Below are 17,619 nucleotides of genomic sequence, written 5' to 3'. Positions count from 1 at the left end.
CTGATTGGATTGAAGCTGCAAAAGGAGCCGTCAGTCACGAGATAAGAGAGGCTGTGGGGAGGAGAGATGAAAAGGGAAGAAAAATGTGTGACTATAGTCTGAGCAGATGGAAACACGCACGGGATTTCAGCGAAATGAACACAAAAACCCCAACCAAGACATGTGCGTACCTAAATACACCGTCTGTCCATTATGCCACGGGAGTAAGTGCAAGTGCACCATTTTAGGCCATTTAGGTTTCAAACAGTGAGACAGCACTTGGCACTTCATTTAGCCACACAAGCGTGTAAGAGCACCTTGCTAACACTCCCAAAGCACAGCAAAAGAAAAAAGGGAGAGAGAGAGAGAGAGAGAGAGAGAGAGAGAGAGAGAGAGAGAGAGAGAGAGAGAGAGAGAGAGAGAGAGAGAGAGAGAGAGAGAGAGAGAGAGAGAGAGAGAGAGAGAGAGAGAGAGAGAGAGAGAGAGAGAGAGAGAGAGAGAGAGAGAGAAGAGAGAAAGAGAGAAAGAGCGAAAGAGAGACATCAAAGTTTTAAAGTGCGGATGGGAATATGGTCTGTGTTTCTGAAGAGACTTAATGATGGACTTCCTCCATTAGCAGTTCACACCAGAACAAGTGAACATGTGTGGAAGGAGCACGCAACATGTGATTCACACCCACTGGACACCAACTATTCATTTGAATTACAATGAATATATGAAGGCGCTCTCATCTCGCGTATTAATCTGCCGTGTAATTTGTACCCTGAACGGCCCACGAATCGATAGCATATCGATCTGTGGTCTCACTCGCAAAGTAATCCGTTCAGTGGGTTACAAGTCGGGAGAGAAAAAAAATAAGTCGGGGATCAGAAATAGCAAACTGGGAGGACGACACTTTTCTAACTTTCCTGTGTGTAAAATGAGGCTCCATTCACACGACAAGTGAAAATGCATCGTTTTTGCATCTGCAAGGAAACGGCAGTCATGAATTGGTTGTTTTTGTAATGATGAACATTGGTGCACTGAAAAAATCTGTTAAAATGTGAGAAGTTTGTCACAATTGTCTTTGTGGGAGTGTTTCTTTAGATGACTTGAATGCAGAAGGTGCACGATCGTCACTTCTGTGAATTTTTGTTTCTGTCTTCCTCGGCGATGCCGGTACTGTGGCATCACGATGACCACTGATATTTCAGTGATGAAATCTTACAGGCATGATGTAAATGTGACAATAAACAATTCGTTTCACAGCGCATCAGGTTTCAGAACTTCTCCCAGAATGAAAAAAACCTCCACGCTGAAGCAGCCTTTAATTACTGTGACGTTTTTAATCGTCCTTCTTTTAGCTTTTGTTCTTCGTGATCTCTCGCAGATTTTCAGACAGGAGCTACATGTGTGCTTCCGATGTGTCACAGTGGTAATTATGAACTTCTCATTGATCCCGAGATAAAGACCAGTCGAGTTCTAATGTCATGAGGTATTATGCAACTTTCCTTATGCGGCTTCCAGCGTGAGGCTGTCACACAGTCGCAGTTCATTTGTTACAGAGCTGCCAGCACCACTTCTCGGATCATCGCAGCTGTTGCTTTCACTTTGTGCACGAGCAGATTCGTGCGCTTGGAATAAAAGCAGCTTCTTTTTTTTCCTTCGGCCAAGTAAATCCGCCCACATAATAACAATGCAATGAGGTGTCAGCACACCTTGTTCCTACCGGGAGTGGGAGGCAGCATTCTGATTATGCCCCTAAAATACGCCTGTTAAGCGTGAGTGAGATTATCCATTTGGAGTATTTGCCTTCAAAAAAAAAAAAAAAAAAAAAAAAAGCTAAAATGCACTTCTACACATTTGAATGACCTTTAGATTGTTAAATTACATGGTAGATATTCAGTGCCTTCTCATAACCGCTGTTTTCTCAAATTGTTTTGCTTGTTCTGAAATTCGACCAATCCGAGATTTTTTTATTTTTTTATTAATTTTTGCAGCTTGCAGATTTTTTTTGGGCCTCATTTTCAGGACGTCTGCCACATTTTATCAATACATCTTTGTGCAAATGATTTCAACACTTAATTTATTTGGGATTTGTGTCTGAATAAAATTGAGGTGAACTGTTTGTTTCTCTGCAATTTGTTCTGCAGCAGGAAAAAAGAAAGTGCCAAAAACACATAACAGAAGTTATCAAACACATATACACATATATGATATGAAAATCAATTCATATATTAAAAAAACTAAAAAAGGACAAAAATAAAGTATGACATGAGAACAACAATATCTGTTAATGATGAAACAAAATTAACTATTTTGTATCACACATAATTAACAGTTTGCTGAAAACAAAAGAATAAATGTATATGATGGAGAAAACCTGAGTGGTTGTGTGTCATAATGTTGATATTATGTACTATTATAGGCGTATAGATGAGTGGTGCACTAAAATGGGGCAGAAAATAAGATTCTTCTTCTTTCTGCATCCTTCATAAAATTGACATTTTGTAAAAAAAAAATTTGCGTCGACACGTTGAACTTGGAGTCCAAACAATCATATTTCAATCAATTTATTTTTGATGTTGATTTGTTGAAATATTTTCACTACAGCTGAGAAAATATGGTACTAAAACTTTTGTACGCATTCCTGCACTGATAGTGTTTTTTCAGATTTTACTGACAATGTTTTCCTGAGCCAGTGCAGCGGTTTCCACCACACAATGTTTGATTTTCACACAATGCTACCTGAAGGCGTTCAGCTTTCTCAAACAGATATAAAGATTTTTCCAGATTTTTGACAAGCTGTCATTTCACACAGACAACATTCTGAACAAATACAATAAGGAACTAATTTGTTTGTTCTCACTGCTGTTAAGGATTTGAACAAGTCGATATTTTAAGTTGGCTTTTGTGTCATTTTCTGTGTTGTTTTGGATACAAACGTTGGATATGAACAACAGTATATATGGGCTGATAAACAAGATGCTTTTTTAAAAGTTATTTCTAATCTATACAGATGACAGACTTGATGCTGGATTTAAGACTGTATAAGCTGTGGCTAACTGTTTAGCATTCCTACACATAGACATGTGAATGGAATAACATTGTTTACTTTCATGAGCATCAATTTAAAGGTTTTGAACACAAAACTATGTGCATACTTTCACTATAAAGACATTTACAAACATTTCACAAGTAACTGCTGGGTGCTATAAAAAGGATTATGTGTAAAGAAAACATGATACATTCCTTTGTGCGTGAAAATTGTGATTGTGCGTGAAATCTCGTCAGTTGGGAACAAATCTTTCTCATGAATTGCAAATTGAAAGTGTTTTAAATCGAGCTGTGAATTTTAAATTTCACCACAAGCTGAAGTATCACTTTTCATTTCGTCCGCACATTAAAAACTAATTTTGTCAGACCCCGGTGCATTGAGGTGCATGAGCGACAGCGATGAAAGCGACAAAATGTAGTCATATTTTGTGAAAGATACAAATTTTACCCCAAAAATCAGGGGACAACATTTTGGGAAAGCTCAGAAAAATGTTTCTTTTTTTTTTTTTTTTCAAGGGAACAGACTTACAAGGGTAACAGGAACAGATAAAGAGAGGACATATTTGTCATTAAAGGTGTACTCCCTTGACAGTGTTCCCCTCTGTGAGTCTAATGAAGGCCGTCTGTAGGTGAGCATTTACACCATGCCTGGCTGCACACAGCAAATCCTCCTCAGAGACATATGTACACAATGTGCACATGCACCAAGACTAAAACACACATACACACACACTTTTGATCAGCCCATCTGTCAGTTTCTCTCTCTCTCTCACATGCAAATGTTAACTTTTGCCTCACTCCTGGTTCACTCACACAGTTGGGATCATTATCGTTGGCACTTCGGAGACACAGACTGGTGACGGGGTTGTATATCCAGACAGGGACCAGCACACTCAGCATGTCCATTTTCATTAAAAGAAGACGACCCCCCCCCCACCCCCATCTCAGCGTGAGTTTGATGGATGCAGAGTCATTGACGTACCCTCCTTTGATGTAGTCCAGGAAGGTGACTTCGATGTCCACTAGGAACGACAGCAGCGTGACCTGTAGGCGACAGGGCCACAATCCGCTCGGGGTCATGAACTTTCCATAAAGTCAATCAGTAACAGAGCCATGGATTGTTTTTTTTGGACAGGTCTGATGATCAGTTGCAACCCAGTAAGCCCGAGAGGGGGCATAAAGAAGAACCTGGTGTAAAACTTAAAACTTTAAAAGATCGAACTGAATTTTTCAGTTTTTCCAAAATTTTCCTCACTCTTTGCACTAAATGATCATGATTAGCTCATGTAAAAAAAAAAATTCTAATGCAGCAATACTTAGCAAAACAAAGATACATTAAAAAAAACAAACATCGGAAAATCAAACATTTGCATGATGCTGATAATGACACAGAGGGTGGCGTTTGCTAGGTGGGATGGAAGGAATGCACCCTCACACACCTGCTTTGCTGCAGGTGGAGATTCAGCTTATCTTTTCTATTTAGTAATTAAAGCAACTTTATAGAAAACCTGTACAAAAAGAACATTTCAGAAGGATATCTTTCATAAAAGGACCCACTTCCACAGTGAAATGCACTTAATTCATGCGTTTATCTATGTTACGCTGCAATGTTTGGCTGATTGCTGAACCTTCTGAATCTTTTCCCCCCACATACATATGAGCAGAACAAAACATTTTTTGGGGGGGGGGTCTTTTTTGCTTGTTGTTTTTAATTGAACATGGTTCCAGTAATAATAATAATACACCCCTAAAATCAAAGCTTGTTTCAAATATCATAAGCCGCATCAAATCTAGTTATTAAAACTTCATTTCAGGTGAAAACATCAGTCACGAGGTCTTACCGTTCCAGAGTTGAGGTAGTTTTTTTTCTTTCCTTTCTTTTTTGGATTCACCACCTGAATAAAGATCAGATCATCTTATTAACAGTTCATTCAACATACTTTTTTTTTCATTTGATTACCACTTGAAAGTTGAAGTGAACAGAAAAAGACACTTTTACTGTGTTGTACATAATGGGCTGGTACAAGAGCATAGTGCACTCTCAGGAATGATCTCTGCTTTCTTGAATATAAGTTTTAATTCCTGAATTTTGACTCAAAAACTTACAAATCCATCCTCACTGTAAAGTGTGGATGTGACAAAACTGGTTTATTCACCATGTTTTCAGTGATCGCTTCCAAGAGTGACATGGCAAGTTCTTTTTTTGAAAGGTTTCATAATATTTCTAAAATTTAAATGAATCTTGTCATTTCATATCTATTTCTTGAAGGAAATAGGACATGTGAGGTTGATTTACCCTCATTTCTTGTGTAAAGCAGAAGTTCCTCACATTTTATTTTCCCCCAGATGGTTTTAAAGACAGCTGCAGACCCCCACGACAAAGCGTTTCACAGGTCTGTTTGTACAAAATGTCTTATCATGGTTTTCTTTGACACGTGCAAATCTACTTTGGACAACTTCAGAGCTACCAAAGCCGTGGTCTTCCTCTATGATAACTGCCGTGCCCTCATCTCCAAGGGGTCCTGGACAGGCTTGGAGCGGCAGCTTCATACCATTAACCACCATGAACTTGACTTTTAACAACATTCTTAACGTGCATGGTATCCAGAGGAGAACTGAGATCTGAGTGACTTCATGAATATGTAACAGAACATGGAAGCCAAATCTTTCCCTGGGACATACAAGATTTCTCTGTAGCCAGTTCCGCTTTAGTCACCATTTTCTCACACCGTTACTTATAACCGGGCAGCTTTTTCAACTGTTTGATTCAGCTCCAACATTCGCTAAAACGTGGGAGAGTGTGAGGCGAGAGACCAGACAGAAAGCCCACCTGAAACTCTGTTTGAATCACAAACACTGGATGTGAGCTTTTAAAACTGAGCTTTATGGTCTCGTCAATCTGTGCCAAGGTGAGACAGGGGAAGGACGACATACAAATGTGTGGATTTATGAATTTCTCCTTGGTTCACTTTGAACAGGTCCCAACAAGGACACATTTCCCTTTGGAGGTGAATTCAAATGTGCTTGTTACAGAAACATGTATTTACCATAGTGAAATCACTGTCTTGCTATCTGCCACTTTCAAGTTAAGGGGGGGGGGGGGGGGGAAACGGGGTCAAGGCCCGGGCCAGAAATCGTAAAATGACTACGTGTGTGTATTGTTTTGTGTAAGTTCATGTGTGTTTGTGCCTTCGGTCTTGTGCACATCTGAGGACTATTAGGCAAACAGCAGCTGTTTAAAATGACAGTCCCTCGTGTGCTTCCATCTCTGTGTGGTACTCTGTTAATCAAGAACTGTTGACTCTTCCTGGGAGAGAATAAGCCAGCAATCCATCATAACTGTCAGACTGCGTGCGCGTGTGCATGCGCACATATGCTAGAGAAAGTATCCAGCATTTATTTTATGCTGATCTCATTTAAGGAAATTATATAAGACACGCTACTATTTACCATTCATGACACAACGTACAGTATAGTATTGGATGCTTTAAATAGTCATTATACCGTCTGAGACCCAAAAATAAATTTTTATCCGTGTAGAAACAACTTTTTTTTTTTTTTTTTTACAAACTGGATCGTATATATTTAAAAGTTCAACAGTTATTGAATTAATTTATGAATTCACACACACAGAAAAGTGTGTTTCATGTTAGATTTTCTTTTCTTTTTTTTAAATCAGAAGAAAACTCTGATAAAATGAAAAATGTATATTCTTTTGGTTGTGGACTTTTGGTCAACACCACCAGAGCACTTGTTAGTTATTCAAGAAATTAAACAATAATTAAAGGATCCCTATTCATAACCTTAACAGTGTTTTATACTTTTATACCTGATTAGTGAATTGTGTAATTATTTTTTCACACTTCACTGGCATTAAGTGTTATAATTTTAATTAGAAACTCAGTTTTCTCAATTGATTTGCATTGGTTTTCTTGTACTTTTACTTGAATTAAGAAATAGTTACATTACAATATATTAAATAAGTAATTGAGTCAGTAAAACAACTAAATTCTACATGTTTGTAGTGTCATTACAAGCTACTTTAACTTATCACAGCTCTAATGTGTAGTAATACACAAGTATCTGGTTCCGCCAATTATAATTCAGTTCTTATCTTTTTCTAATAATGGAGTGAACATTGTATTTTTTCAGAAACAATTTATCTCCTTTAAATCACGAGCAAAGAAAAGAAAAAGAAAGTGAGAATTTTCTTTGCCAGATGGGAGACGCCTCTTGAGGAGCAAGAAAGTGAAGAAATAGTTTAATTAATCCCCTTATGACTGCGAGAATATTCAGACTGTTTGGATTTATTGAGCTTATGGCTTTAGAATTATCCAAAAGTATATGTGTAGTAAGTACCTCTGCCTTTTTCCAAAAAGTTAACTTTTAATATCTGGCAGTTCTTGCATATTTTCATTTGTTTCTGACCGATGAGCTCGTTTACAAATCCGAAGCTGGTATTCCAGGAATCCTGAGAAACCATAGTATTGAGCAGTATATAAGTATAAAGCACTATTATTTCTTGTTCTGATGGGTGTCGTTATTTATCGATATCATATCATGAATCAATAGAGGGTTGTGGATATGAAAGTCCTAATCACAACGCACAAGCTCACCTCGTAGACGTTGAACTGGCTCTGCCCTCTGGACAGCTCTCTGTAGCTCGTGCTGAACTCGCCAATGAAGTCATGACTACAGACAACAGCAGTGAAGAAAGAACGAGTCGGAATTAATCCAAGTGCCGACATCTGATTTTGATCTTTCAGTGTTTAATGTGTAAAAACAACAATGAAAAGAAAATCACTGTGTGGTAATAATGCAACACACACTGGTTAAGATTGGTATTAGCATTCAGTATGATAGTGCTGCTACAGGAAAATGTAAAAATAGACAATTTCATTGAAATAAAGAGCAGTAATAAAAATAAATAAATAAACAAAAAACGCCAAACAGTGTTAGAATTGTTATGATTTCTTCCTCAGGAAGTCCAAATAATAGAAAAAAACCTGGTAAATAACAAGCTGAAAGTCACTCCTCTCTTTCAGCTCACTCACCCACTGAAAATATAGACTAGCGTTAATTATGTGCAACTCGGATTAGATTGAATTTGCACAGGAAGCTGACATGTTGAATGAAAATGTAATCAAGACAAGAAGTAATAAGGAAATGCATGTCTGTCTGGTTATCAGTGATTTCCAGCTCCCAGGTTATCGGTGGACATCACATTAATGTCTGTCCGATGACTCCCGTTGCTCATCAATCTCACAACCAAACTTAATGAAGCTGTGAAAAAAAACAAAAAAAACCTGCCTTACACACAACAGGTGCTGACAGCCAATGAAGCGTCTGTCATCTGATGGACTTTAGTTTATTTACTTCACTTGTTAAACCTCCAGGTGGAGCAATAAAAACCTGAAGTACAGCTGCAGTGATAAACACACAAGTTTGAGATTCGATTGAGAAACTGAGATTAATCTGATCACTTTTAATCATTAATCCACTCTCCCAGTGGAAAATGTAGTCAGACTTCTCATGTTCATAAAGCTTTTCACTCCTTCCCTCCTATAAGCACATTAAATAAAATGCATTTAAAGGTGTAAAGGTGGCAATGTTGTACCATTTGAGACGTCTCAGATCTTTAATAGTTGAGATCTGAGATCTTCAAGTTTCACTTAAAGTACAGAAAATGAAACAGGTTCGCATATCAAAGCAAAAAATTGTCAACAGAGCTGCATCCCAACAAAGTCTTCACATGAATCTAAAATGTGAAATAGTTACAGGATGTTTGTTCCTTGTGTGTGACTGATGTATTTTTGGAACATAGTTGTATTCCTATTTATTATTTTAGGTATCTATTCTCTGTGTAGTAGAGATGGCATTCAATTTCATTGTACTTGTTTACCAATAAAGTGTCTATTCTAAAGTATTGGGCAATGTCCATATTCTTACCAAGTCTCATATTTGCCTTCTGGATACTGAAGAAGCGACTTTGTGGAGTCAAACTCACTGCTGCACAAATGTGCAAACATTTTGCATGCTCAAAAATGCAAAAGGGACTTTGTAATGGCAGTTAATAGCAATTAAGGCTAAATTCACAAAGTTTCCTTGAGGACCAGTGTCTGGTTAGGAGAACTTATGGGCCCCCAAAAAATAATCTTCTTTAGCACTAGTGTTTATTGAATAGAGACTATAATAGCCTGGAAACTCACAAACTAAGAGAACCAATATGGGGCTATGAGCTATGAAACTCACAATAATGCATAAACTTATTTTTTCATTAGGAGAACCTACTGTAATCCCGAAGCTCATGGAAAACAAAAATTCACAGCTTTGTTTGTATTCACCCTTTCTGAGTTATAGACGACACACCCACTAAAGCATTGTTTTCAATATAATGTCCTATTTTACTAACAACTCCAACTAAATTGTACATTCTGGTGCTATAATGAAAATGAAAAACTACTATGATCTATATTTCTGAGGGTAAAAAATAAATGGAAATGAGAGGTCTTACCCGCCGTCTCTGTCCCAGTCATAAACTTCAACTTTAATTGTTCTGTTGAGAAGCACAAGACAAAACCCAAGTCAAAGACTGTAGTTATTTTCACTCGATGTGTTTTTCCCGAAGATACACACAATGACGTCTGCTGATGAAATATACACAATACTGAAGCTTATTTAATTTGCAAATGCTCCTTATCGTCATCATTCCAACACAATGTCTGCCTGTCACTGTGTTTGCCCTTGGTAATGTGCCCCCCTCATCTCCAAAAAACATCTATTTCTGCATCCTATGATAGGAGTTTAGGAGGGAAAGAAAATGAAAGAGTGAAGCCTGGATATATGCCGACATTATCGCTCCATCCAGCAGGAGAGTGATACATAGGAGAGAGAGGGATTGGGTAAAAAGGATAATAGAGAAAAAACATCAAATTAAAATTATTGTGAAGAGAACAGAGAAAGAGAGGACGAGGGATAAATGTTCTCTCAGTGGATATTTTCTCATTCTGACAGTAAATTTACAGACAAATTTGGAAGTATCAAATACCGGACTCTAAGTTTGTAACCAGACAGTGGGATTTCATTAATGTTGTATGAATTTATTCTAAATTTGCACCTTCAACAGCTCTCTCAGGTATCAGAGTGGTATCCAATTTAAAATCGGAGCCAGTATTGCACTCCTCCGTCGCCTTCATCTTTCTTCATGGGAGGAAGGAGAAATACAAACTGCCATTAACAGACCTCAGGTGCACATCAGTGGAAAGGAAGCTCTTAAAGGTAAGGAGAAGGAGTGGGAGCGGACTGATAATGATGGGACACTCCTGGGATTAATGCGTCCTCCAACCCCCTGTTTGCCATCAACACGACCCCCCCCCTCGATAGAAGCGAGAGCCGTGCAGAGCCGTTTGCATGAAACGCCTGCATGCCTTCCATGTGTTCATGGGCGGGCGTCTTATTAAGCCGGTGTTGTGCCACATCTCAGCAGGAGACATCCCGTCACTCCCAGCTTTGATGATGCAACCGCAAACTGTCACTGATTTCACTCGTTAATCCGGCGGCCCCGCAGCATATGTGTGTGCGTGTGTGTGTGTGTGTGTGAGATGTGTGTGAGCGCAAGCCCAACGGAGCACCTCAGAGCACCCAGACACACTTCTCTATTGTTTGCAAGCTTGAGCTCCCACTTATCTCTTTCCCCAGGCTCCGTGCGTGCGTGCGTGCATGTGTGTGCATGTGTGTGTGTGTGTGTGTGTGTGTGCGTGTGTGTACTGTATGTGCACTGCACAGTGAGTTTCCTGTTGATAAGGCACGGTGTGACTTCGCTCATCCAATAAGCTTATTGGAGCAAACTTCGGATCGATGCCGCTGTCTGTTAGCTCAGCTGAGCTGAATTCTGTCGTGTGCTTCCATGTGCCATTTTTAGCACAACCGCTGCTATCAACACAGGAGATGGACACGCATGGTTGGAAGAGAGACAGACGTGTCCGTTTTCTCACTACTACTCCTGAGGACTCAACCGCACCAGATGAAGATGTGAAAGGACAGATAGCTGAAAAATTGGACGACTTTTTCTTCGGAATTCCCACACAAATAACTACATTACACTCTTAAAGTGACGCGTAGCTTCATACATGTTCTGCACTGTATCTTTTACTGTACTCCTCTGTACCCGATTACATTTTTAAACTTTAAATTTCATTTCAGTCAGGAAGAATCTGTACTTTTACAAAGAAAATAACTTACATCTGTGTCATTATTAGATATATTACTGATGGTAAACACTGTACAAAAAGTGTATTTTGGGAAAAATAAAAAGGCTTTTATATTGCATAATTAAACAAATTAAACTCATAACGTTTTCAAGACAGAACTGTGGCAATGTGGACTAATGGTGCACACACAATGTGCTAAACTGGAACAATTTCAATTCATTATATCCAATTATCTGCTATTGTAAACTAAAGAGTGCTTGACTTAAATGGGGCACTTCACTGAGAGAAACTGTGCAATTTGCCCCGTAATGAAAAAAGATATTAATTTGAAAAAAGAAAGAAAAGAATTTATAAAATAAATGCAGACCCATTTTGTATCTATGACAAGCCAGAACCAATACAGATGTTTGGTCCATGCTTCACCTCACAGGGTCCTGCCTATCAGCATGTCTCTGCTGTCGCGTACCATGGACGACATCTTCATCCCCAGCAGCTCTGTGATCAACCATGTGGTGGACAGTGGCTCCAACACATTTAAATTCAGCTCATCCACAAACAAAACGCTGATAAACTACTGCCTTCCTCTCATGATGCGCCGCCGAGCACGATGTTATACAAGGCAGATGAAGCCGTAACCCCGCTGAATGCCTTCAGACAAATAATGTCAAATTAATTAAGAGCTACAGTCTAACTTACCAAGTCTGAGAGCTGCTGTTGCTTGCAGGAAAGCAAGAAAAATAAAGATCTGCTTTATATGAGTTGCAAAGATGTATAAATAAAATTTGAATCACATTTGAATCTTCGCTTTTAAGAAATATCTGGTATTCATACGTGAAGACCTGTTAAGATCACAGATATATATGTTGGTTTAGTAACACGCTTATTGAACTAAATATAAACTAGTTATTTGCACAATAAAGAAACTCGTATGTCAAAAAGACTGAGGCACAAAACTTCTGACGCATAGTCCAACACAGCAGTGGCATCACAACGTGACATTTATCAACTGTAGTCACTAAGTGTCTCCAGTACGTGGTAAACAACAAAGAGATCTAAGCTGTGGCACATTATTCATAACCTAAACAGGGAAATGATGTTCGAAAATGTGACAAGTCCGCAGTTAATGGACGGTAATTAATACAAACACGCATATGCGGCTAATTTATTCTCACATAGAATACAGTTTGAACGAATATAGCCTGGAAGATACACCTCTTTATTAAGCCATAGCCAGCCATGTTATGCTTTGCGTTATAAAAGCTAGAAGGGGCCATTAAGACAGTGCAGGAGCATGCATGACATTTGCAATATGTTTGATGCTGAAAATAACCCTCCTGGGTGATTCAGATGGCTGTCTGTGTTTGCCTGTGTTGCATTTAAGCTGCCGTATTATCCGTAAAAAGTAAGCTTACCTGTCGTAATCGCCATTGCAAAGAGCCCGCACGGGGATTTTAAAGGCCTGCCATACTGGGTTCAGTGTGTTCTTTTTCACCTCTGTCTTATGAGAGATGGTGAACCTGCAGAGACAAAAGGGAGTAAAGGGAGTGAGGGGATAAAAAAAAAAACGGGGAGACATTAACAGAGAGTCACAGGAGACAAAATACGAGGAGAGGAGGTGACCGTGAGCAGAAATAAAAACATCAGACTGAAAAAAAAAAAAAAACTTCACCTTGATTTTCTACTCTAAATTGATGTGGAAGCTCAAGTGAGTCCCGAACACACACACACACACAATCTCAGACACCCTCAGACACCCACGCGCACACACCATGACAAGAATTGATTTCATTAGTTCCCCGGCGAGCAGGTGGACTTGGTATCTTCTGCCCTCAGAGCACTCGGTCCTATCAGACTGGCAACACACTGCAGGATGGAAGGGAGCGCCTACAGAGCTGGGTCGAAGATGGACTTGCATACATACACACACATACGTGCCACCACTTGTGAAAAGCACAAATTGTGTGTCATTCACACACACATGCTTAAACAGGCAGCCTGGCTTTTGATCTGGGGCGAATCGATGGAACCAATTTCCTTGGGATGCAGGGAAGGATTGAACCAAACAAGAAAGAGGAGAGGGAGCGACGGTAGGAGGGGAACTCACGTGCCGTCCTCGTTGCTCCTGTAGAAGACAAGGAAGGGGTCGGACTTGCCGAAGAAATCCTTTTTGTCCAATTTGTTTCCACAGAATTGCATCATGACTGATTCCTAATGACCAGAGACAGAGGAAGAAGAGAAAGAGAACTTGAAATGAGTTTCGAAAGCACACAGTCCAGATTTTTATACTTCACAATGAAAGTCTGTTTTTGTCCCTGGGTGCTGCTGCTGGTGGAAAAGTTTGCCTGTATCCCTTTTCCATCGATTTCTCTCAGCATGACTATTGAATACTGGTCCAAAATAGATGAAAAAAACTTGTTTTTGTTTTTGCATTTTCTCATGACAGACAAAAATCCAAAAGCTGTCTTTCAATATTTACGACTGAGGAGAACAATGCAGGACACTGTGGACTTTAAGACTGTGCTGAGGGAGAAAAGAAAAGAAAAAAAAGAAGAAGCGCATCAAACAAGACCAACCAAAATTGAAAAGCCTACGAAAAAGATAATATTGAAGAAAATGAAGTTTCAGTTGATTATAAAAACTAAGCTTTTGGAGAAAAGGGTTAAAATAAGGCCTATTTCTTCAGCTGCTTTATGTGAACTACCTATAAGTAATTCCTTTCATTTGCGTTATTGAGCTTTTTGATGATTTTTCAATTATTTTTGCAGGCTAAGGGGCTCTCAGCCTGCTGGAGTGGCCAGGTTTCTAAGCTGGCAGAATTGCATTGATCATCTACAAAAATGTGAAAAAAATAAAATAAAACATACAACTAAGAATGAAATGACTAATTAGCTCCAGCACCCTGCAACCTAAGTTGAGCATAGAAAAGCAAATTGTTTAGTGCTTTCCAGTCCTTTTGCAGCAAATATTGCCCATTATCCAGCACCAATATGCACATATTTTATCTGCATAGGCATAGTCATTCGCATTTGTCATATGCAATATTTACATGTTTTAATATGATTATATATACAGTATACATAACATTTCTATTTGTGAATCGTTTAAGAACTAATTCATGCTTTTACTTCTTACACACATGATTTCATTACATGTGGAAACCCATTTTGTCTTTGATTTCAGCTGAGGCTTAAGTTGTTGAGCAGCGTCGTCTCCACTTTGATAAAGTTAAACATGCAGAAAATCAATGTGAGGTTTAAAGACACGGAAATGACATTTGGCTCACTTTACAGGTGGTAAGAGACAGTAATGCATAGTTCAATCAGACTTTGTGAGCTGATTCTAATCAGTGGGAACAAAATGTAGATGAGAGAATAATTACACAGTAATATTTCATCAAGTCGTGAACAAAATGTTTTTTTCCTCGTAATGTTTTACATTTAGATGAATAAATCACTTATGTTGTGACACAGTGCTGTAACAGTGAGCATGGATGGATGGTTGGACGGTTGGATGGATGGATGTCATGTAAGACTTCTTGGCACAAATAGTTTGAACATCAACTCCATCTGCAATAAATATGAATGCACGACAGTAATACATTTCAATGGGGGAAAAAAAAACCCAATTCATTATGATGACATTATGCCACTGAAGGAAAACTCCATCAATGAACAAATGATCTGAATGGTAGCTATTTTTCCGTGAAAGGATGGCTGGATAAGCATTTGCAATGGCATTCCATATGTTTAACTTAGCAAGAATTACTGCAAAACACAATTAATAATCATTGAATGATCTTTGGCTTTTTGCGGCTCATAATTAACATGATGAGTGAAATACTTCACCAGCTGAGTGTAGGCTACAGAGCGTGTGCATATTACAGGTTATTGAACACGATATGAAGCAATTCATTTTATGGATCTCATTAAAATAAATAAAACTATTAGTGGATTACCTTTAACAGAAAACTCAAAAGCCACAATTCACTTAACTGATAAATAGATTTTTTTAGTTCTATAACTGACTATTTTGTGGTTTATTTAGTCCTCATGATTCACTGTTCCTTTAAGACTTGATTTTTGTTAATAGCAAAAATCATCTAAATATATGACAGATATTTCAAAGATACCCCACTGGTTCCTATTTCTCTGAACAAAAAGATGTGCTAAAAATGAACCAGGAAAGATAGAGGCTTTACAAACAAACAAAAAGAAAGTCCAGGCCATTTCCTCTCCACTTTGTGACACCCACCCTGCAATTGTTCAGCTCCTCTGCTTTCACGATAATGGTCCCGCACTTCTTGCCCGGGATACCTCTGCAGGCGACACAAAACACAGCACAGGAAAAGGTCAGTATGTCGGCATCACAGGGATACTGACCGCGTTGTTTAATCCGCATCATACGTTTCTGCACTTTGCGGTCAGAGGCCGAGCCAGCAGATATCAGACGACATCTCCTGACAGGGATCACTGTCAGAAAGCAGGGTTTCCCCACAACAAAGGGACCGTGTGGCTCCACTGTGTGAGGTTACGGTCGGGACAGTGACCATGATGTGTCCCTGCATGTGTGGAATCCATCTGAAGCCAACAAGACTTCTGCAGACGCAGCCAAAACCAGCTTGTTCCCGTGTGAGAAAACTTCCCAAATGACTTGTGCCTTTACTCATCAATACTGAATACCAATGATGGAACGAGACGGCCACAGGGGATGAGACAGACAAAAAAAAAAAAAAAAAAACTTTTTGGAAAATCAACACAATCAGTCTTGTGACAGTTTTGTCTAATTGCGGTTGATTGCGCTCTCGACGGCTACAGGTTTCCACAAAACATGCCGTGCACTGAATAATATTAACATCATTTGGAAAGAAGTGCCTAAAAGGAGTTGTAAATTATAAATAACAAAGTTGGAAGACTTTTTTTTTTTCTTTTTAATCCATGCGGTGCAGGATGAGCATGAACAGCTGTGGCTCACAAATGGAGTGAGTCGCCCTCCGGTTGCAAAGTTGGTAGTTCGATTCCCCATCTTGTGCCATCCATGTGTCAAAATGGGCTTGAGCAAGACACCGAGCCCCAAGTTGCTCCCAATGTCTCCCGAGCACCTTTCAGCTGTCACTTTGGTCTATTTGTGTGTCTGTATGACATGATAACGGCACACAGCTTTGAGTGAAATTGGACAATACAAGGACACACTATCTACTCAATATAATAATATAGGTTAAATTATGAGAGATACCATCTAAACTGATGAACATGTACAACAGCATAATTATTAATAGATTCCAGTTATCAATATCAGAGGATACTGTTCAACCAGCTACAGTCCAATCACACTATTTTCATCTGAATGTGGTCTCAGATTGCCTTGTTCTGCTTTATCCATACTACTACTGAGCTTGCTGCTGACTCGGTGGTGAATTTCTCCTCAAATCGAAACCACAACAGAGACCCGAGGCCTTTCATTTGGTGTATTTTCTAAGCAACACCCAAACTTCACCCAAAGTTACTGGAAATGCCACATTTACCACCAGAGCTGGTTGGAAGCCAACTCCAAGGGAAGTTCTGCAGCGTTTATGAGATACAAAGAGGAGTCCTATTGAGAGAGAGGTGGTGGTGATAATAATGATGTGTGTAGAGAAGTGTCTTTGTTTGTGCGGGGTTGTGCATGTGCGAGAAGGAGTGTGTGTTGGTTGTAGGTGTGTTATGAGTAAGCACCTTTGAGAAAGTATCAGAGTGAACTCAAATACCCCCTCCCCTTGCAAATCCACACAAGGTGGTATCAGCAGGATCCTTGAAGTCCTTTAAGCCAAGGCCTCCAGTGAATCCAGTGTTGCAGGGTCACTGTTTTCCCTTCCTTGGATCATTTATCTACAAAAAAAAATTCATCTCACAGGTGCCATGATAAAGAAGTAATGTTATTGACTATATCTGTCAGTGGTTATAATGTTATGGCTGATGTGTTTATTTTTTTTCTATAAGATAAGTGGACTCATAAAGCACATCTGAAAACAACACAAGTTGACCAAAGTGCTGTGAAACTTTAGATGAAATATAATCCACGTAAATATAATCATCGCTGAATGTTCTTTCATGTTTAAAAAAAGCATCGAGCTACGGTTCAAAACAACTAAAGATAAACACCAGTCAATAATATGTTCATTAGAATAGAGAAAAAATGTTAATTAAACACGTTTGTTATTTATTATTATGGCTAAATGAGGGAAGGGAAAAAAAATGGAAAAAAAGTTGGATTTACTCGCAATTACCATGTAAAGTACACCTGGCTGACAAGTTGGAACATGGCACAATTAGCTTTCATTTGGAGTTTTCTGGCGCACCACAAAATGTAAATTCATTATTTGCTCTCTCCTCGAGGTCTCGGTGGTCCGACGACTGAT

General features: G+C 39.0%; 1 protein-coding gene across 1 annotated transcript in view; it reads right to left on the bottom strand.

The window, feature by feature from the left end:
* The window catches only part of LOC308146774 (copine-8), a 94,114-nt gene that overhangs the window by 21,901 nt on the left and 54,594 nt on the right, over positions 1–17,619 (bottom strand). The window contains exons 7-13 of the mRNA XM_080518696.1: positions 15,477–15,540; positions 13,330–13,433; positions 12,638–12,742; positions 9,530–9,571; positions 7,632–7,707; positions 4,857–4,910; positions 3,998–4,059 (exon numbers count right to left, since the gene is read on the bottom strand). Coding sequence (XP_080374822.1) covers positions 3,998–4,059; positions 4,857–4,910; positions 7,632–7,707; positions 9,530–9,571; positions 12,638–12,742; positions 13,330–13,433; positions 15,477–15,540 — 507 coding nt within the window. The remainder of the gene's footprint in view (positions 1–3,997; positions 4,060–4,856; positions 4,911–7,631; positions 7,708–9,529; positions 9,572–12,637; positions 12,743–13,329; positions 13,434–15,476; positions 15,541–17,619) is intronic.

The sequence above is a fragment of the Blennius ocellaris genome (genome assembly GCF_963422515.1).
Source record: "Blennius ocellaris genome assembly, chromosome: 22".
NCBI lineage: Eukaryota > Metazoa > Chordata > Actinopteri > Blenniiformes > Blenniidae > Blennius > Blennius ocellaris.
The sequence above is the reverse complement of the archived record's forward strand: the minus strand, read 5'-3'. Positions and strand labels throughout refer to the sequence as shown.